At 35.5% G+C, this 22,808-nt stretch overlaps 2 protein-coding genes across 5 annotated transcripts in view; one reads left to right on the plus strand and one right to left on the minus strand.

The window, feature by feature from the left end:
* Window positions 1–495, minus strand: part of LOC139473774 (E3 ubiquitin-protein ligase SHPRH-like) — a 361,380-nt gene extending 360,885 nt beyond the window's left edge. For all 4 annotated transcript variants that reach the window (XM_071256526.1, XM_071256527.1, XM_071256528.1 and 1 more), the window contains exon 1: window positions 249–495. The gene's annotated coding sequence lies outside the window, so the exon portion shown is untranslated. The remainder of the gene's footprint in view (window positions 1–248) is intronic.
* A 258-nt stretch (window positions 496–753) lies between these two features.
* LOC139474245 (akirin-2-like) lies at window positions 754–18,053 on the plus strand. Its single transcript, XM_071257171.1, has 4 exons — window positions 754–1,173; window positions 2,707–3,006; window positions 5,929–6,000; window positions 17,426–18,053. The coding sequence occupies exons 1-4, from the start codon at window positions 993–995 to the stop codon at window positions 17,434–17,436; spliced, it is 564 nt and encodes a 187-aa protein (XP_071113272.1). The 5' UTR covers window positions 754–992; the 3' UTR covers window positions 17,437–18,053.
* Window positions 18,054–22,808: the final 4,755 nt, after the last annotated feature.

The following is a 22,808-nucleotide window of genomic DNA, read 5'->3' on the forward strand; positions in this document are numbered from 1 at the left end:
AAGATACCAAATATTATAAATGGTACCGTTTTCTCAGGCAAAACAGGTGCCATGTCAGCCACTCTGGTGCCGTTTTCTAAATGATTTCTAAATGCACATATCTTACATTCTAGTTATTTTATTACACATCATCTCGAAAGATAGCTGTAATATTTCACACGGCAGAATTACTATAAACACACGCAGCACTATACCTAGAGAATGTCACCCTTTGGCATCCTTTACCAGCTGTTTAAGATCTTACTTACCTTTTGAATTGTTGAGGCCCCGGAAAATTTAACTCTTTTGAGTCATCTGTAAATTGCTTTACAACTTGTCATTGGCATTGGGTCCTTATACTATCTTAGTGGTAGCGATCGTGCCAAATGTGAATATAAAAGGGTCTGGTTGAGCTCCTAATCATGGCATATATACTCAATGACAGGGAAATACTATTTCTGCTGACACTGTATTTACCGGGTTTATCAAGAGAGTCACAAAGAGGACGTCGCTATTTTACACACTTTTCAAGATTGTTTACTTCCGGTGTTGAAAATACCGATTGTAACAAACACGAATTCTGGTCTTAGTATGCGCATTTACTAGTCCTTTCTGTTTGAGGTCATTTTTTAGAGTGACATGTTCCACAATAAAAAGACACCCCTATTCTAATACCTAATTACCACTCATACTTTTCGTGTGTTATGATGTACGATAAATCCAAAAACGTATTTGATGATCGAATTTCACATTACCACAAACCTGTATGTCAGATCGAGGCGCATATAATCGGACTCAAACGGCCATTTTAAATATCGGTTGGTACGGTGAGCAGTTGGTAATCTGCGACCATCGTTGATAAAGTTGAGATATTTTTAAAAGTCTTCGGTCGTAGAAGAGAAGAAATACTATCGAACTACGTCTATAACTGTTTATTTAATATTTTCCGTGGATTTCTATTGATTTGTGGGTGATTGAAACAAGGGAGCCATCGGCCAATTTGTGGTGAAAAGATGGCTTGTGGAGCAACGCTCAAGAGAAGTCATGATTTCGACCCATTGCATAGTCCTGGTCAAGGAACGCCAAAGCGAAGAAGGTGTATGCCAATGACACTGTCACCATCAACGCCCCCAACAAAGGCACATCAACTCAATCCATCCCCATTTGCAGATGTGACTCCAAAATACACTTCAGGTAATCAAAATAATCTGGGTAGAATGTTACATTTTGGGTCTTTATCTGTACCAGTACTAAGGATTTTGTTGTGTTACAAATGATCCGCGAAAGAAAACGATTTCAGTGGTGCAAAAGAGTCGGATTCACTCTTCATGTGTAACTGTTAAAATGTTTGGTTAATGACAATTTGACATCCAAATTACTTTTGGATTCATTAAACAATACATCCTTGAAATGATTTCGAAATGCTAAGGACACAGACGACAGCAGTTAGCCGGCTTCATTGGTTGGCTACTGCAGTATGTATACAGACTACCCCTCCACCTTTTTGAGAAGGGATATGCACAAGCTAGTTCCTTGCATAGTACGTTTCTATGTCTTTCAGCCATCTCGCCAGATTAAAAAGAGCTTTTGTAAGTCCTTAGAGTAGAACCTGTCATAAGTGCCATTTTCAGTTTCGAAAAATAATAAAAAATACCACAGGTTTCTTGTTTTCACTCACCATGAGCTATTTTCATGTAATAATGTTGTCTGAGTTTAGATGTATAGGAATTGCTTTGATGTTCAATTTCGAGGTTTAATCATATTAAAGGGACCTGGGATGTCAACTGATATAAACAAGGGCCGAAAAAACACCATATGAGTACCTTGCTCAAATACAAATTTTTAAAAGACACGTTGTCATGTGACAGAAATCCAACAACGAACTACCATCTTTCTTTTCTTCTATAAACACAATTCTAAACCTAATTTAGAAAGAATGCAATACCGGACACCTATGGCATACCGCCATATTCACACAAATTCTGCTAAGGCATCCATCATTTTCCTGCCGCTTTACAGTTAATTTCCTTAGCTAATGGGCTCTTAACCCTCTGGATGCCGAGTTTCTTTTTTCTGACGCATATTTTCCTAAGATCCGAAAAGGGAAGGTTGTGCGAGAATTGCGCTCACATGGCACTGGATTTATTTCTGGCTATAAAATTACGCAGAGGTGGAAAATATTAAATTTCCTATTTGATAGTGTAAATTTAACTGCCAGTATTAAACCAGTTTTAAAAAAAGACACTCAAAGTGTTTGACAATTTATTCAGCATTGAAAAATAGTAAATTTCTCCGGTTATTATCGTACACGATAAAAGTACTGTGCAACGATTTTTTTTATTTAGAAGCTTTACGGAAACCGTGAGCGAACAAAATACTGCCTACTATCTGAACGACATAACTACATATCAAATGGAGTTATGAGCGTATGTATAACGACATACATTCAATGTAAAAAATAGCATGCTGTAAATTACGAAAACTGAATTTTCTCTGAGTGTACACACAAAGAAAAGGGGGCATAACTCCGCTATGCTTAGCACTAGTTTATTGTATCGCAGAATTTTCTTCTGGGGCTGTTTTATTGATTGGTATTGATATTTGTGAATGTGAATACTGGCATCTTTTGTGAACTGACTTTCTGTGTTGACTTAAACTGTAGATTTCAAAGTGCTTTGGCCCAGTTAATAGCATCTTTGGAGTCTATTTTTATTTTGTCATTTTCAGAACAAATTGCTGCTAGCATTAGTTTGGAGATAAAGAAGATGCAAAGGAGGCGCCAACTACAATATCCAGGTTCTACAAGTCCTCCCCATCCCTCCATGGACATGCCCTCTACCTCTGGCATGGAGAGCCCAACCTCTTCAAACTCCCAGTCATCTCTCTATAACACCCTATCACCAAGCAAAAAAGATGTACCTCTTTTCACATTTAGACAAGTTAGTATGATATGTGAGAGAATGGTCAAAGACAGAGAAGATCAGATCAGAGAAGAATACAACTCAGTCTTGACAAACAAGGTAGCTGGTAAGTATTAGAGGTAAAAAAAGTATGATGCTTCTTAACTCTTTCAACACCGTAGGCTGGTTTTCCGGGCCAAGAAGCATCGAGTCCCAAGACACTGTAGGCCGGTTTTCCCGGCCAAGCCGTAGTCACGTCAAAATAGTATATATTTTTAAGGACCTACCTGTAATATCATTCATTTATTAAATCTATCACATTTCACAATGTCTGAAATACGTATTCCATTTCAATTTATCATTTTATATCGATAAATTAAAAAATTATTCACTATTTCCCGCGATGTTATTGAAAATAAAATTCTCGGGCACACATTTCGACAACAGGTCCACATCAAACATGTCAAAGAGCAAAATAAAGACGTTTTAAACAAATCTTTAAATATATTATACTAAGTAATAAATAAAATCAACAAAAATATATCTAAAAGTAATCAAACTTACATCTAAGTTATTATTTTCATTTTTTTTCTACGATCGCGTGTAATGTAAGTCAAATGACATCTCGGCTTTCGTCGCCTTTAATTCTTGGCTCTATGTAACTGTAAAATGCACATTTCCTACACCGGTAGCACAACCAACATGAGCTTTCACTTACAAAGGCACCATTCATCTGCAATCTCAAGTTAATATACAAGTAATTTGGATGAAAATGGAAGTTGTAAACTTTCAATGAAAATTGCAAGCAAATGAAAGAAAAGTTTAGATGTTATTGTCTGATCAGACTTAACAAGTGTTTAGTGTTAGTATTTGCTGCTTGGGTTAAGCAGCGTTTATATTGTTGGCTTTTTATTTTTAAATTAAGATATAAGAACATTTGACATTTTCTTCCATTTATGCTATGTAGGCTGAATCATTTTTATACTAATTCTTCTTCGTGGTATTTTACTGGTGGAGCTGGTTCAGCATGTTCAGAGCAGTGTTGTTAATTACCAGTAACTCATAAAAGTAGCTGACAAAGTATGACAATAGCTGACTGATAAATGATTTGATTATGGTGAAGTGAGGCTTGACATTGAGTTAATTATGATGTGTGATTACTATTTTGTTTCCCCAAGATGTGGTCACAAGTGACATGAAGCAATTGAACACTTCCATTCATTTAAATGACAAACAAATGTGGGACTGTATTCACTTTTCAGCATTTCTTAAAAGTACATTTCAAGTTCCAACTAACTTGTTATCCCCCGCCCAACGAAGTTGGCGGGGGATATAGAAACTGGCTCCGTCCATCCGTCACGTTTCGTTTCCGGAGCATAACTCATAAACCGTTCAATATATCAAACTTTACAGGTCTGTCAGGTACATGCTGAACTGGTGCCTTTTGCTATTGAGAAATTTTAGAAATATTTATTTTTTTCTTTTCCATGGCAACAAGATGGACATGGTTCCAAACTCATCTTTTTTTTTTAGATTCAATTATGTCATAAATTCTGCAACAGGAGCAGGGGATATAACCACGTTAGTGGCAAACTCTTGTTAGTGTCTGACACTTGTTTGAATAAACAGAATCAACCTTTTCTAAGTATTATTATTTTACAAAATAATCTACTGATAGTGATTAGAACACATTATTATCAATGTGATACGTAATAATTTCCTTCTAAATTTACGCTTAAAAGGTCGGTATTGTGGTATCAAGATACTCTTGATATCTTGACCTCCAAATCTTGAGGTGCCTGTATAGTGACACCCCTAGCCGTAATCTACTATGAAGTGCCGTATGATATATTTAAAAAATACTTCAATCGTGTTATCCTGAACATTTTAACTTAACCAAGGCATCACAACCTATTTTTATCCCCCGCCCAATGAAGTTGGCGTGACGTTTCGTGACTGGAGCATAACTCATAAACCGTTCAATATTGTTTCATGAAACTTTGCATGTCTGTCAGGTACATGCTGAACTGGTGCTTTTTGCGATTTAGAAATTTTAGAAATTAACATTTATTACGTTTCCATGGCAACAAGATGGACTTTAGTTCTGTGAGGGTAGGGTTCATTTCCGGAGCATAACTCGGAAACCGTTCAATACTTTTTCATGAAACATTGCAGGTTTGTCAGGTACATGCTGAACTGGTGCCTTTTGAATTTTAGAAATTAACATTTTTTACGTTTCCATGGCAACAAGATGGGTTTAGGTTCCAAACTCATCTTTTTTATACAATTTCCATGACAAGTTCCACCTCGGTTAAAAAAGGTTAGGGTTTGTTTAGATTTAATTATGTCATCAATTCTGCCACAAGGGTGGGGTATATAGCCACGTTAGTAGCAAACTCTTGTTAAAACTTGTGTCAGAGCCTAAATCAGGTGACAAATGCTGAGATGTCATTTGACTTGCGTTACACAATTAACAAGTTTGACAATTTGTACATTTTTCTTTTATTGGTTTTGTTTATTACTTTATTTAATTTGCCTATTTACATGAATCTTCTTTATTTTGCTCTTTGACATGTTCGATCATCAATTTACCATTTGTTAAAAGCAATGCCATTGAAATTTAGAGTTGCTGTGGTGGTACTTCAAGTTTGCAAATACATTTTCTGTTTTGGAGAGACTTGTCATGGTTTGAGATTAAATTGATACCATGTCATTGCTTCATTTAGCCAGGAACGGTGGGGTAGCCTTGGTGTTAAGGTGTTCGCTCGTCACGCCAAGATCCAGGTTTGATTTCCCACATGGGTACAATGTGTGAAGTCCAATTCAGGCGCTAAAAGCGGCATAAAACCATACTCACTCACTTATTTAGCCTTCCTTTCCTGAAAGGATAGCCAACTCAGGAAGAGGAAGGCGCAAACAATATTTAATTGATAATCCATCAGCTTGATCATATGAACATAACAGAAATAATTATCCAAACCTTGCCCTCACTGGATAACCTCATTTTTGGAAATCTATATATTGTGATCTTAATTATCTTTTTTTCCAGAGCAATACGAGGCATTTTTGAAATTCAACCATGACCAATTGCGAAGGAGATTTGGAGATGCTCCAATGAGTTGTAAGTACATGTACAGTCAAGTCTCGTTAATCCGACACTCGTTAATCCGACACTCGGCTTTATCCGACACAAATGATTGGAACCGATAGATTCAGCGCTATTTAGTCCGGTTAATCCGTCATTCCCGCACTCCGACTCCGACACACCTAATTTGCAACGAAGGAAAAGCTATTCAAACCTGTATGTACAAAGCTATACAAATGTAGTTTACAGATTGAAGCCTGATAAATGTGCATGAAGCCAGTTTAAAATACGAACTGGTATATAAAACATGGTCGACTGGTATGTAAACAAGAAAGCATGGATGACTTCATTAATATTCAAAGCCTGGCTACTGATCTTGGATCGGCAAATGCGATTGGAGCGACGCCACGTGGTATTGCCCCATCCCATGCTACTGTCGACACAACTAATGTGAAATGTCACTTTTTGCCACCAAACACCACATCGCACATTCAGCCACTAGATGCCGGGTTCATAAAGAATTTCAAGCTTAATTATAAGAAACAGCAAATGAAATTACACCTCGACAATGTTGATGCTGAACAACCACAAGCCCTAGACGTCAAGCGAACAGGGACTTTGAGAAATGTGCCTTCAAAATGTGAGAAACAGAAAACACTGACAGACTATTTTAAGTAGATGAAGCAAGTTGTTAAGACAGTAGCACTTGCATTTACACGAGGAAACGTGTGGTTGATGTGATATATTCAGTGAGTAATGTCTCTATTGTTACGTATAAATGGGAAAATTATTATTGCAATGTCATTAATTATAAATTAATGAATGAATAAACAACATAACAATATAAATATTTCGTTTTTCATGATTTTATTACAAGGTACACACGGTTATTATCTATCGTGAAGATGTCCGATTTTCGATCACAAATCACTTAATTTCGTTAATCTGACATACTCGTTAATCTGACACAATCATGTGCAACCAACGATGTCGGATTAACGAGACTTGACTGTACCTTGTTTTGACCTAGACATTCACTTAAAACAGCCCACCAATGCTGTCTTGACTGGATTGAAGGGATTTTTCAGGATTTATTCAATCTTGGATGGGGCAAGCGGCATATTGATTACAATACCCTATTTTCTTGAGTATGTTGCACATTTTTCCCCAAAAAAATACAGCTGTGTAGAAGAGGGTGCTCATTATACACGCCATAATGATTTAATCATGTCCTCCCCCTCCCCCAAGCAAAGACATTACCATGAGCATGTCACACCGCAAATGCCATGTCAACAAATCTGTACCTAATCATGTAATTACAGTCTGGTTATAAAAAGTGTTCATTGTATATCTGGACTTCAGTTTGTAACTTACAGTGTTCCCTCGTTATTGCGCCCTTCAATATAGCGCTAGCTCGGTTATAGCTCGTGGTAAAGCATGGCTCCCAAAATTTACTAACATTTTCAATAAGTTAAAGTTTTCCAAAGACACGATGTTTTCCCCCCATCTCAGAAAACATTATGAGCTGATCAGTGATCACGTAACGCCGGAAATACAAGTCAACAAATCCGAACTGAAGTACACAATTTAATCCTATTATTATAATATCTTGTAATAATTGTTTAACTGGACTAATGTTGCAATATATATATTTTAATTATACTACTCAAAAGAAGTTAAGGACCACCCAATTCTTTCATATTGGTATAGTTAATCTGTCATGGCATGAGATTAACTATTGTAATATGAAAGAATCAGGTGATCCTTAACTTCTTTTGAGTAGTATATTTTGAGTAGTATATATTTAAAATTTCATTCAATTATTACATTCTATAACAATGTTTAAAATAATTTCGGCTAAATCATATGCGAAGTGATCGGTAGATCTTACCGCTATTAACACCTTGAAACGAACTTTAGTTGCAAGAGAATGGATACACATATCATAAATGCCTTACCATGACTCGCTAAAAGTCATATTTGAGGCTGTTTGACTATTAAATGTCAACATAATGTTTTCGCTATCGAATAGATTAAAAAAAGTAAAAAAATATCCTGCATACAATCTGTACCAAAGTGCTACGCTTGTCGTTCTTATAATTTTAACTATATATGGTGGAAGCTGCAACTAAAATAACACGATATTGGAATATATTATTCCTGATAAAATAATATCAGATTTCTTTTAAGTGGTATCACTGGGTACGTTTTAACTGAATCACGGTAGATTTGGAGGAAACGCGTGCACGGCTGATTGCTATTTCCGGCTTAGTTTACGAGAAAATACACACGGTAATCTTAATCTCTGCATATAAAAGAATACCTTAGAGAGCAGGAAATATATTTCAAATGTTAAATCATCATGTCTAGTGATGTTTTTTATAAAATTTCATACTTTTATTGACCAAGTTTGTTATAGATCTACCTGTTTATTCTCCTGAAGGGATACAATGTGTTGGGGTTTTTAAAAGCGCATATAAATACTTGATAAATCTTTTGCTACACTATGAATCATAAATAACTTCTATTCTAATCTTTTTTGAAACCCTGAAACGTGCAAGGTAGATCGTATTAGGTAGGCAGAGCATGTATACTGTTTTGTTGTCATCTACCACCTACGTCTCAACCTTCGTTAAACCGCTGATCATCTATAATGCTCATCAATTATTTGGACCCCGAAGGTAGAGTTGTAGCGAGGGATCACTGTATTTCATTAATTTTATTCAAAATTCCTTTTAATATTGTTTTAATTTCATCAAAATCGTGTTTAAAGTCATCGGAAGATCACATAACTATTAACAGCAACCACGGTCAGATTACCGCTGTTGACGCCTTGAAACGAACTTTAGTTGACAGAGGACAATGGATACACATATCAAAAATGCCTACTTTGACTTGTCAAAAGTCATATTTGTTGTAGTTTGACAATTCTATGTCAACATGTTGTTTTTATGATCACGTGTGCGGGAGCCTTGACGGTGTCTGGTCAGATTGTTCCCTGTTGGGAAAAAATAACAGGCAATAGTGATCAGCTGCACCAAAGTGCTACACATAGGGTTATTATTTTTTAAATGATTAAAAAATAGTTTCAGATACAATTTTCCTTGCATCAAAATCCTTTGAAGTAATATTATTGGGTTAGTTTTAACCGAATCACCGGTAGATTCCAAGAAAATGTGTGTACAGCTGATTGCTGTTTCCGGCTTAGTTCACGAGAATATACACAAGGTAATCTGAATCCCAGCATGTAAAACAATGCCTAGCAACAAAAAATACCATTCAGATTTACGGTAAATCAGCATGCCTTGGGATTTTTTAATGTTTTTTTTTGTTTTGTTTTGTTTGTTTTTTTCAAATTTGAGTTATCACCTGTTTGTTTACCTGAATTCGCTGAAGGGGTATGATGGATCTTTTTATGCACATAATATTTGAAATTTCTTGTTTTGTTTTTTCAAAATACTGAATACGCTAGAGGGGGTTATGCATTATACGCAAGAAAATACAGTATTTGGAAAAAAGCTCCTTCAAGACATTTTGGATGATGAGTGGATGTCCCTTATTAGGAACCTGCTTAAACCGTCAAACTAATTTCAGTGTCATATCTCCAATATCTTAAATCATGTTTTGATTGAATAATTTCTATTTACAAAAATATTAATGCCTGAAGGAACATGAACCATTGTGAATGACTGTGGTCAACAGGTTTTCATCTATTTGTCAGTGTGATGTACATGTATAAAAAAATTAAAATAAATGCAGATCATCACCAGCATTGGATCTGACATCCTTGATCATTTGATGGGTTTCGGAATATCGAGTCAGAAAAGGTCCTTATGTTCCACATGTCTGTCTTCTGGTTGGAGTGAAAAGAAATGTGCCTGTGTACATGAATATCCTTGCCTCAGCCACACCCCATGACTTTAGTTCACCTTATGTGGTCTATTTTGCACAAATAAGTACTGCTGCAAACCTGTTTTTCCTTTATATGCAATTACAGTATCACAACTACCTCAGCTGCAGCGTTAGAAACTAACAGTTTTCGTTCACAAGTCCTTATAATAACATATAGCAAAACCCTTAAAAATGGCAATTTTCTACTAGTACTTATGATACCTTTACCATTGGGCAGTTTGGCAAGGACTATAGGACTAGTGCCAATACCTAACCCTGCAGCTGGTGTGTATAAAAGTGCCCCTGCCATCATGAAACAAAAATTGGAAAGGAAAGTTGTATTATCTATCAAAAACATATGTCTTTATTTGAATGCTCTTTGGTTAAGTGCTAGATATTGTCAGTGTCATAAAAATAAAATAAAACATTTTTTTTATGAGGATTTTTCTTTGATAGACCTGTCAAAACCATGTGACAAGTTAGGGAGAATTATAACTTTAAAAGCCCTCATTTCTGAGGTGTCCATATTTTTAGCTCACCTTATGCCATACCGTGGCATCCGTTGTCAGTACGTCACAATTTATTCAAACAACTTCTTCTGAACCACTAATTGGAAATTATCAAAATTTGACTGGACTGGCTAACCCCACAAATAGGGGTTATTTGGCTATATTGCTTTAAATGACTACCTCTCTGGAACTAAGAGATAGTTATCAACCATATTTGATTGGAAGCATTCTCCAACGGTGATGATTCAAATTGGAGAAATGGCAGGGCTGAACCCCGGGGACAAAGGGGCGGGGCTTAATAGAGTTCATAACTTGGACACAGTAAAGATCCCCACCTCAAAACCATATGTTCAATTGAGAGTACAATGATGGAATGCTCATATGCTACCAGGACTGGCCCTTCTGTTCATCTGTTCGGCACTCCCAAAGGAGTTAAAACCCTGACTTTGACATGCAAACCCATATTATCCCTACCCTATAATAAACAGATACATTGTATACATTTGTTTGTTATGAAGAGAATAATACCTTTATTATGATTTATCCTGGATCATAACATGGAAACAGTTCAGGTCTTTATGCGACATTTGTATCTAGAGAAATACACATTCCTGCTGTCAGATTTGCCATCCACCCATTTTAAATGCTGTCAGTCAAAATTACAATATATTTGCAGTATGATATACATGTACATTGCAAATGTATATTTTGTCATGATTGCGTAAATATCCAGGTGAGCGATACAGGCCCTATGGGCCTCTTAACATTTTCTTTCTATTTTTAGGACAAAACATGAGCCGTGTAGATCTACCAGTTTTGTTACGTAAAACAAATTCTTGTCTTAAAATGTGAAAAGGAATCCTCCTTAATTTCACGAAATCCAGTTGAAATGTAGTGATTTTTTTACCCAAAATATCTAGTGATTTGGTACCCAAATGGGTATGTGATTTTTGTAGATCTACCTAGAATAATTTTCCTTTTTTTTCAAAGATATACATTAATTTTAGTATCCTAAAATTGATTAACTATCACTTTCCTATCAAGACAACACAATGAACTTAGGTTTAATCAACTTAACTTTTCTATCAAAACCAAACAATCTTTTTCAAGGGTCAGTCATCATATTATTAACTTAATGAAATGTTTTTTATGTTTAATCATTTACTAATGTTCGCAATGTACATGAAAACATAAATATAATTATAGATCTATTGTCTTATTTGCTTAGGTACAAATTCACAAAGTATTTTGGGTACAATTCAATTTGTTTGGGGTACCAAATTACCTTGAGCCTATATATATACACCCTGAATCCCTGGATGTTCTCAGACAGTTTCCATAATACTTTTCAATGCCTTTAATATTTTAAATTGTTCTTTTTTGCAATGATAAACCAATAACAACATTATGTTGTTATTATGCCATATCAATGTGTTATATCCCTCCCCACCGCCTTAGTTGTCAGAAATTAATTTGAAAAACATTGACGGTGGAATCCATGTATTAGTCTAACATTTGATGGTACACACCAGCGTCAGTCACGAAAAAATGTAAAATCGGAGCGAAGACTGCTATCCAGGTCACAAGTTAGTGTTCAGTTGACAATAGATAGTAAATTATGTCATTTCTGTTGAATCTTTTTCGGAATTTATTGACGATATTTTGATACACTTTTGCATATTTTGCCTGAATGTGTGACATGCAGTGTTCGTGCTTACTGTTTTGTTTTCCTCCGTCAGTGTTTTTCAAATTATTTTCTGACAACTAAGGCGGTGGGGTGGGATATAAGACATTGATATGACATAATAACAACATAATATTGTTATTGGTTTATCATTGCCAAAAAGAACAATTTAAAATATTAAAGGCATTGAATATGTAAGTTCAGATGTTGCGTATCATAAAATATTTTTAATTATTCACAGCGATTGTTGACTTTGTTCAACTAAACAAAACGTGAGTTAGGCAACGCCCAAAAGTGTTTCATAATGTGTTGGTCGGCTTGCCAACAGCAGGTCAATGTCAGAAAGTTTATGAAACAAAATCATTTGCAAACAATGCAAAAAATGAGGTATTGTTTTACAAAGATTTATGCATCAGTGTAAATAATTCTAGAAAATTAAGTTAGATGTTACTAAATTATTTTAATACTATTACAGGATCACAATGCATATGGAATTGTTTGTTTACCGCCGTTGCAATGATCGTAAAAGATCAATCCTATTGATGATATTATGATCATGATGATTCAGATTGTTTTTGTTAACATTTAATAACACCGAAAGTTGCTAAGTTTTAGAAATTAAGGAACTTTGGTGTGTGTTTTTTCATCAGCAGACAAAAAATTATGATAAAAAAAATGTTAAAAAATGATAACATAAAGTAAATATCCGACTGCATGTCGCTCAATGTCAAGTGCCAAAAGTCAACAATGGCCATTTATGGTAACTTTTTCAGCTCGCAATAGTTTCTTTTTAAGGGTAAATAAGGTACTGAAAGTTTTGATAAAGAGCCACCTGAGCATTTATTCATGCCATACATAATTTAAATGTTTCGCAAAGCCTTCTTGGTAAATAGTTACATTGTATTGCAAGTTTTGTTTGTGGTTGCGTCCTAATGCTATTCACCTGTCGAATGGGTTGACATCAGACGCGACCCGTGAAGATTCCAGGGTAGAATAGGTCTTCAGCAACCCATACTTGCCGTAAAGGGCCACTATGCTTGCCGTAAAAGGCTCGCTGACTTGGTTGATACATGTCATCGATCCCAATTGCGTGGATCGACACCCCAAAATAAAACTCGCCATATCTATTTACCAAGAAGGCTTTGCATAACATTTAAATTACGTATGACATGCATAAATGCTCAGCTTGCTCAATATTAAAACTTTCATTTATTTACCTCAAAAAGAAAATATCGCGAGTTTAAAAACTTCTCGGCACACAACTACCAGAAACGGCCATTGTTGACTTTTGGCACTTCACGTTGAACGGCATGCAGTCCGATATTTTCTTTATAATTTCATCATTTTTCCTATTCGATCATAAATTTTTGTTTGCTGACGAAAGGAAAACACTCATGTTCCTTAATTTCTAAAAATTGGCAACTTTCAGTGTAAATAATTGTAAACAAAAACAATCTGAATCGTATCATCATTGATTGGATGGAACTTGTGCGATCATGGCAACGACGGTAAACAAACAACTCCACATGCATAGTTATCCCGTTAGACTATTACAATCATTTTGTTACATCTAAGTTAATTTTCTAGAATAGACACGTATGTATAAATCTTTGTAAAAAAAATCATTTTTAATGAGTTTGCAAATGATTTCGTTTGATAAACTTTCAGACACATTGACAAACGTCAGTGATACGTTTGGGCGTGGCCTACCTCGCGATTTGTTGAGTTGAACAAAGTCAACAAACACTGCGAAAAATGAAAAATATTGGATGATACGCAAAATCTGAATTGATATACATTCTAGGTAAACCATTCAATAGCAAAATAATGCAGTTTACGAGAAATAATCAAAATACTTGCAATTTTAGCTATCATATCTGAAACCGGAAGCACGTACAGAATGTGACACATGGAAGCAAAATATGCAAAAGTTGGTAAGCTATCATAAAGAAATTCCGAAATAGATTCAAATTCAAAAGAAAATACATAATTTACCATATTTCGTCAACTATTTACTATTTATTGATCTGGAGAGCAGTCTTCACTCCTATTTGTTTCATATTTCTTCATGATTGTCGCCATCAAATGTGTAAGTCTAAATTCAAAACTGTAATGGATTTCACGCTCGATGATATTAAATTTAAAACGAGGTAGTGTAAATATATATAGATTCTAGGCTCCTATATGTGATTTTGTATCCAAAACAAATTAAATTGTACACAAAATACTTTGTGAATTTGTACCTAAGAAAATAAGACAATAGATCTATAATTATTTTTATGTTTTCATGTAGATGAACAGAACACATAATAAAATATTTCATCAAGTTCATAATATGATTATGACTGATCCTTGAAATTGATTTTTAGTTTTGAGAGAAAATTGTTAGAAAAAAGTTAGAATGTATTGTTTTGATAGGAAAGTGATATTGTGTTAACTGTAAGACACCAAAATTAATGTATATCTTTGAAATAATTCTAGGTAGATCTAGATCTACAAAAACACATACACATTTTGGTAACAAATTACTAGAAATTTTGGGTACAAAAGTCACCACTGTACATTTCAACTGGTTTTCGTGAATCAATGGGATAAAAAAAAATCGTCAAAATGATTCCTTTTCTCATTTTATGACAAGAATTTGTTTTACATAACAAAACATGCAGATCTACACGGATCGCGTTTTGTCTTAAAAATATATAAAAATGTGAAAAATATGGACACCTCAGAAATGAGGGCTTATAAGGTTATAATTCTACCTAACTTGTCACATGGTTTGACTTAGATCTAGGTCTATCTAAGAAAAGTCCTTATGAAAATCTTTTTTTTAATTTTTTTATGACACTGACATTTCTGGCACTTAGACAAAGAGTATTCAAGGAAAGACAGATATGTTTTTGAATGAAGATATGACTTTCCTTTATAATTCTTTTTTCATGATGACAGGGGAACTTTTATACACACCAGCTGAGGAAGTTGTGATACTGTGATTGCATACAAAGAAAAAACAGGTTGGAAGCAGTACCTGTATGTATAAAATAGACCACATAAGGTGATCAAAAGTAATGGATTGGCTGACTGGAAAAAATACATCTGGCAAGGGTAAACATGTACACAGGCATGTTTCTTTTCATTCCAACCAGAAGACTGAGATAGCATTTTCTAAGAAACATATGGCTTACTTTCCAGCTTATGTGCCACCATGGTTCTTGTGATTAAACAAACAAAAATGTCATGTTCTGTTACAAGTACTGTTACTGTAATTAATGTATCATATTCCTATTTAATTATATTTCAGAATTGTTTTATTTGGAAACAAACCACATAATGCACAAGATTAATGTCCATATGAGTTTAGTATGTATATGTTAAGGATCTGATTTATTCATTATTCATGGAATACTAAAATTAAAATGATGACATCAGAGAGTTACTTATTCACTTCGTTGATTTTCAGAGTGATAGATAATAATTGTTGAAAAAATATGTTTAAACTAAAGATAATAATTGAAGTTCGATCAGTTACACTGTGCTGATGCAATGACCAATATTTATTTACTGTCCCCACACCATCATTGTGGAAAAGAATTTCTACTAAATATAACTTAAAATTCTGAAACCTGCAAACAGCTGTAAATAATTAAACAATTACAAATCTTTCATCAATACGCATTCATGGTGGTCTTCATATTTTTCGAATAAATTTAGAAATCCTTCGTGAAACTGTTCCAAAATCATTCTAGAATCTATGAATGTATTCCCGAAAGGAAAACTATCCCAAATGTGATGTGGAACTAACACCGAAAATATGTATGTAGCATTTTATTGCTTATATATACCCCATCTTATTCAGCAACGCGGGGAATGTTATTTTGAAACACGTTTTGTCAAGCCAATTTACGCGCACCTGTTGTAGATATCTAGAGGGTGATCTTGCTGAACAACGATATCCATAGACGTATTACGTGGGATACACTTGTTGTAGTGAAACTTATCAGCTTGTACATCGCAGAAATATGAATCATGTCTCATTTATATTCACCGTAACATTGCATGGTGATTTTTAGATATCAACTCAACAGAAGTTCAAATAAAAGATACCGAGAAACTTGCATGTGGCATGTTGATTTATCGTCTACCGTTCCCGGGTCACGGGAGCATGCAAGGTCAAACGGATTAACTAATACGCGAATTATATCGCCAAAGTCACATTTTTATTTCATGTTAGTAGTGATTACTGATACTGTGTATCGACTTATGTTTTTGCTGTCTGTGATAGGCGAACTATTTCAAAATTTACTGTAATTGTTTTGTTACGAAAGATTATCAGCAGACTACCCGTCTGTGACATCACATCTGGTGACCTTTGCACTTATTGAAATAGTGCTGTCAGAATTCATGATCTTTATTTTCGTTTTTCTCTCGTCATATAAGTCGGAATATGACGAATAAAACATTCTTTGATTGAGAAGATCGTCAACTTTCGCCAAGTTATATTTATAAAGGCAATGTAAACTTTGTTGATATTAGAATAGCAATAAGTTATGCGGAGGTCGGGGGAAGCGCGCCATGTTTTATTTTAGGACGTCTGCCTGCATCATGACACAGGTTGTTAATTTTTGTATATCTTAAATATTCAACCAAAACGCTTGTGATTAGCATTAGTGAATAATTATAAGTCATTAATTGTTTCCTGCAAATTTTATAACATGACACGTCAGATTAACCCGAATATTCGTATTTCTGCAACCGACATGATGACCTCGAAAAAAGTTCTGTTTAACGATCAGATAATAAATTTACTGAAATGGTTCATAATTGACCATCAAATTTTTACTCAATTAAAATTAATGTATCGGAGATATGATTATTGAAATCAATTTGCACAAATGTTAGGATATTAAAAGGTTCCTAGCATGAAATGCAAACAACCTTCAAAAACGCAATTTAAGTAAGTTCAAGAAAATTTACAAGTTTTGTGTTCGCTTTGGTCTTAACCTTGGTATGATTGAAAACATCGGGATATTTTTATATAGTATTGTTTAGTTTTCAATCAGGAGTAAATGTGAAAAATATTTCTTCAATTGACCCTTGTTTAATGATGCACCGACTGTTTGAAATCACCCACCCTCTTTAGAGGGCCTTATGCTAAAATTAATCCAGCAGGCAGGGGTAAGAAGTGTGAAAATAATTCAGCAGGCTAAAGGTTAAAGCAACATTCTTTACATTTCAGTAAGGACAGTTTGAGCTGCTCCTATAGGTCTGGTTTGTATTCATCTCTTGTGGAAAAGTATTTGTGTCTATAATTAGCCTTGGTGCTACATAGATAAGTTGTTTTGTGATTCATTGTTGTAATTCTGACCTTTTTTACTTGCAGATGTGTCATAAGATTGCTTTCTGAGGTATGGATGATTGGCAGAGTTTGTGAAAATGTGAAGCTTTTTATGCATGCTGGAAGACTTTCTTTGAAAAGAAACCTGTTCATTTTATATGTTGATTTTGAGCCCACATTAAGCGGCTTGCTTTTATTACCAAGCAACAGTGGAATTGCTTGGACATGAAACTTCTACAACTTTTACATATGACACAATCTATACATGAGGGACTTGTTTGTGTTTGTTGATATGGTGGCCAGTGATCAAGCAAGCCCATGCTGCTCAGCCTTGTGATTTGACTTAGCCTTGGTGCTAAACTTGTCAATAGCAACCTTTTCTTTTGATTGTATCATTGTCATGGGCATTCGATGATAACATTGTCATTAGCACTTTGTGCAACATGTACATAGAAAATTGAGACTTATGTGTTGGTTGCTCGCTCGTCTGTCAGAAGTGAATGCAGAGTGATTGATGCCAACTGTAGTTTCAAAGTCTGTTGTAGGTAGATTTAAAAAAAAGTGAACTTTTATGTTTTCTTCTGTATTTTATTTAATATTGGTAACTTATATAGCAACTTGTGTAAATACTTCTTAGAGAAATTTGCTTAATAAAGATGGTTTCAACAGTTTTTATGCATCTTGACATCAATGTATCATTTTTTAATTCACTTTATCCGAAGGGATTTTTTTTTTTTAGAGACATTTGTCTTTCGAGTCAGCGCTTCAAGACCAGTATCAAGTGGCAAGAGATTTTTTTTTTTTTTCTGTGACAAAACAAGTGATGTTTTTTACCCACACCCTTTTTCAGAACATTGGGATGACATCCCGCCATGAGTTGCGTCAGAACGGTCAAAAAGACAGTATTTGTGCAACTGTATGGATTTGAATATTGTGTACAGATGCTTATCCAGGCATAAGTCAGTCACAAGCAGTGTCAGAACATAACATGTATGTTACGAGTAACATTCCTCAATACATGCAGTACTGGGTACCCAGTCAGTTTCCGCATGGCAGCCCCCACCCTGTACGCATGATTTATTGTTGAAAATCGAAGGCATTGCTTAGAGTTTACGGAAACTAGACATAATAGAATACTCAGTGGGTCAAAAGAAAGAAGGGATGAAAGCTATCAGAAATAGGATGAACTCCTGATGATGAAGTAGAAACTAGCTGAATATTTCTTCATCCCACAATGAACTCATCTTTGAACAGAAAGTTCCACGATGTGATAGATTTACAATGTAGATCTATGCGTGATAATCTGCTCTTCAGCCTGCAGGAGGGTGGGGATAACAAGAATTGTGTGGCTACTGTTCAGAGCTTCTGTACAGATAAGCTGGCGCTAACACAGATGCTGGACACAGAATGTGCACACAGAATTGGAAAGCCAAGTAGCGGGAAAATTCGAACCATCATAGCCAAATTCCGTATGTTTCCAGCGTGATTTTTTTTTTAGAAAAGACTTAAAAATGTATAATTCTCTATTTCTCTATTTCGGAGTAATTCCCCAAAGAAATACAAGAAAGCAGGAAAGCGTTTGTCAGCATTCAAGAAAACTCATTCAAGCTTGATGTACCATATTACAAACTGTTAGTAATCCCAAGGTTAAAATCCAAATCAAAGCAAGGAGGTGAAATGATTATTCTTATTAAGGATGTTATCTTCACTAGTATCAATGGCTCAAATTTGTTTTGAAACCATTGCTCAATAACTGTTTGCAGCAAAGATTTATTTTGTGCATTGCTGTACCTCCCACCACAAAACTTCATAATCGTACACAATCCAAACATGACTACATCGAGAGATCATTGTGCAGTTGCAGACCATGTGATAAGGTGATGCAGACAATCAACGCAACAGTACACCTTAACCCACAGATCCCGGTCATAATGAGAATGGTAATAAATTGTTGCGTAAATCAAATCAGAATTCTAAATTGTCGACCTAAAATAACATAGCTAATGACTTCACATTAAATTGTCCACGTGGATTAAGTGTCCTAGACTATGTAATATGTATTTCTGACATGTTTGAAATGTTCCCATTAGTAGGTGATATACTTAAGCCGTTGACACGTTAATCTGTACTCTTGTCTTGAATGGAATTTTAAACTTCAGCATGGATTGATTCATACATTCTTGATTCAGTCTTGAACCATTGTGACCGACTTTATGTATTTCCTTCCAACTGGCAATTTAATTGTAAGGCTTATTGTTGACAGGTACAAGCTTTAATAAAAACAACTGTGAAATATTTCAACTTGTAACTGATGTAGCTGTAGCGCCAGCGCAGCATACCTAGGGAACCAGGCTGCTTACATCCATGTGCTTGGCCTTGCACAGACTAAAACCCGGATAATTAACCAGGACAAACCAAAGAAAGTCGAGAACTAAAATGACTTATCCTCACACGTTGTAGCCTACATTCCCGACCCCTTAAATGTGAAACATTTATCATAACTACATAAAAAGGTCATATCAGTATGTTGTCTGTAATATCCACCATGTTCCCAGACAACGCCCCCATCCACGTTGAAATGTCTACACGTATCTTTTTACACTTGAAGTCGACAACATTGTCACACACCAAGACCAAGTTCAGGGACAAGCGCGTCTAATTCATCGTTGAGTGAAGTTTTTCTTGAACAAAGTAAAGGAGTTCTTGTTAATATGGACCGCCTCCGTGGTCTAGTGGTAAAGGGGAAGGTCCGGGGTTCGATTCCCTGCTGAGGCTAAAACAAGGGCTGGTCGGCTCGGAGTCGGTATACTGTCTTGAGGGGGGTATTCATGTTAAACTGTGACATGGTATCTCTGTGCTAGCACTATAAATCGGCATTAGTCCGGACTACTACAAGCACACACACACACACACACACACACACACACACACACACAAACGTGCATGCACGTCGCTATATAAGTTCATTAATCTTGAACGCGACGTTAAACCCATTTCACCCCACCTTGTTAATATACACAGGTTGAATACCATTTATTGTTTTGATCCAGACACTCGTAACCCACAACCACCTGCCAGGGTTGATGACAAGCCGTGGTTTGATGACACTTGGAAAACGTGTTATACTAATCACTCTTGTGCGCTTTGTGTCTTTATTAGAAATAAGACATATGAAAACCATGTAAATTAAGTTAATAAGAAAAGAGTGTATAAAATGACTGAAAGAAAATAATAAAAGAACATTTACAATCTGAAGGTAATAGGCAAGATCGACTCAGAAAACCGAATCCCAAACAATTTCATGCCGATCTTTAAAAACGGAAAAGGGGCAATATTGACGTTTCTTCAGTTGACTTTTTATAATTATTTCCGAGTCATTACGGGTGATGAGAATGATGGGATGTCATCGTGGTTCCCGTTATTAGGTGACGTAGGATTGCATGAGCTCGATAAGGAGATAACGCAGGATGAAATACAGCAAGCAATTACAGTTTCCTAAAACGTGGAAGGTCTCGTGGTGATGACCTTGTGACATTCTCTGATACTGTTAGTGGGCTACAGAAAACAGTTTTATTTGGATCATGAAAGTACAAGTTGGGGACAAGTGATACTTTTACAAATATTTGCCCATTACTGTACAGTCGTTACCCGTAAGTTGAAAACTAAGTGCAGACAGAATCATTACCAAAAAAAAGTATTTCTGAAATTCGATGGCATTTGGTTGGCTAACCACGCAGTGATTTTGTTTGCGTTTGTATTCCCATAAACCTAAAACAATTAGACCATGCCCACTAAACTGTTAAAATAGTTCCAAAGTTATTATTGTTGAGATATTTATTTTCGAGGATTCACTTCTATGTTTTTGCGAATTTACACAAAGTGTGCACTCCAGACGTTTCGTTTGTAAATACCTCCATAAACTAAATTATTGAAGTCAATTCTTAAATAATCTATGTTCCATTGACATAATAAAGAAAGCTGTCACGTTTTATGGATAGTTGCCAACCTATTGGTACCCAAATGTTTAATGTTGTATTTGTTTGAAAATGTAAAGAGGCAACTTCTACCATACCACCACTGCACATGTAACTGTCGCGATTGCTATTCTGAGATACGTTGTAAATGACGCAGGGCAACAAAGTCGTTAGAACAGTTGACGTAAATATTATATAGAAAGTAGACGGCAATCGTTTGATTTATGATGGATTGAGTGATCTTTGGAAGTTTTATGGATTTACGGGCAACGAGGTCCATTGTAGGTTCATAATCATGATTTAGCTTATATAACGGGAAAACTAAAAGGTTGCCCTTCCACGTGTATCTAAGTGTTCACCGAGTGGAATCATTCGGTTGTGTGGCTGCTTTATTTGTGAAGGGTGAAGATTCAAGCTGGTTTTTTTAATTTAAGTTCTGTCTTTCCGATATACTTTTCATTACACAACTACAAACAATCAAGTAAATAACATTTCTAGTATCACAAGTCATACTTTGTGAGAGAAACTCTTGGGGACTCTATGAATATATTATATCTCTGTTATATTCGTTTGTTGTTACTTTTGATAAGTGTGCAAATTATTCATTAATCAACGTCAGACCACACGCGTTGTTAATTTGGTGGAGCTATCGGGTATGACAGACTTCTTAGTCTGTTCTTTCCTGTACCGCTTTGCAGCATGGCATATGGTTCACAATACTGTAGGGAGTGACAGTCTCTTATTAAAAGGATATACTACCTTCCTGAAGGCCAATCACCAAGGACGAAGAAACGGCCTTTAACAAGATTGAAGAAAGGAAAAGAACCTCTCCGATCAAGAACAAGTTCTCCGATCCCAAACCTTCCCTGCTCGAATATCTTGGCAACAATGCTAAGACTTCCCCTTCAAGATGTCGTTCCTGCACATGACCTAAGAAAAGAAGTATACACGCGTATCCCACAGAGACCCGACCACAGCCATCTTCATGCAGACCCTGCACAACACAGAAACCGCCTCACGGGCACCTACAAGATGGACACTGTGTACAAGATATCTCATGGGGACTTACTAATTTGTGTTTACTTACATGGACTAAATCAAGGATATATATTGTGTGAATGTTGAATAGTGCAACCAGGTATGTTTAATCAAAGCCAGTATATTAATGTCAAAATGTGTCTTTCCAAAATTCAGTTTTGTATATGTGCAATATACTCCAAATTACATCTTTAGTCAAGCTAGATCTTTGAAGTTATTGTGTAGGGAATCTTTGAAATGTCTCCAAGCCTCGCCAGACATATAGTTGCAGCTAGGGCCCAGACAAACCTAAGCTGTAGGGTTATCGAGTCACACCTTAAAGGTCGACTCGTAATTTCAAAAATCTAAACGACAAAAATTATCATTTGTTACAAGTTATTAATGTACACAGTTTGGTACAAAATTGAATGTATTGT

This window comes from Haliotis cracherodii, unplaced genomic scaffold (genome assembly GCF_022045235.1).
Source record: "Haliotis cracherodii isolate W230 unplaced genomic scaffold, xgHalCrac1.p SCAF_3, whole genome shotgun sequence".
In the NCBI taxonomy this organism is placed as follows: Eukaryota; Metazoa; Mollusca; class Gastropoda; order Lepetellida; family Haliotidae; genus Haliotis; species Haliotis cracherodii.

Excerpts from the sequence above, each read along its gene's own strand:
- LOC139474245 (XM_071257171.1), top strand. The coding sequence starts at position 993 with ATGGCTTGTGGAGCAACGCTCAAGAGAAGTCATGATTTCGACCCATTG. Across the intron at positions 1,174-2,706 it reads GACTCCAAAATACACTTCAG|AACAAATTGCTGCTAGCATT; the intron begins GTAATCAAAATA and ends TGTCATTTTCAG. Across the intron at positions 3,007-5,928 it reads CTTGACAAACAAGGTAGCTG|AGCAATACGAGGCATTTTTG; the intron begins GTAAGTATTAGA and ends CTTTTTTTCCAG.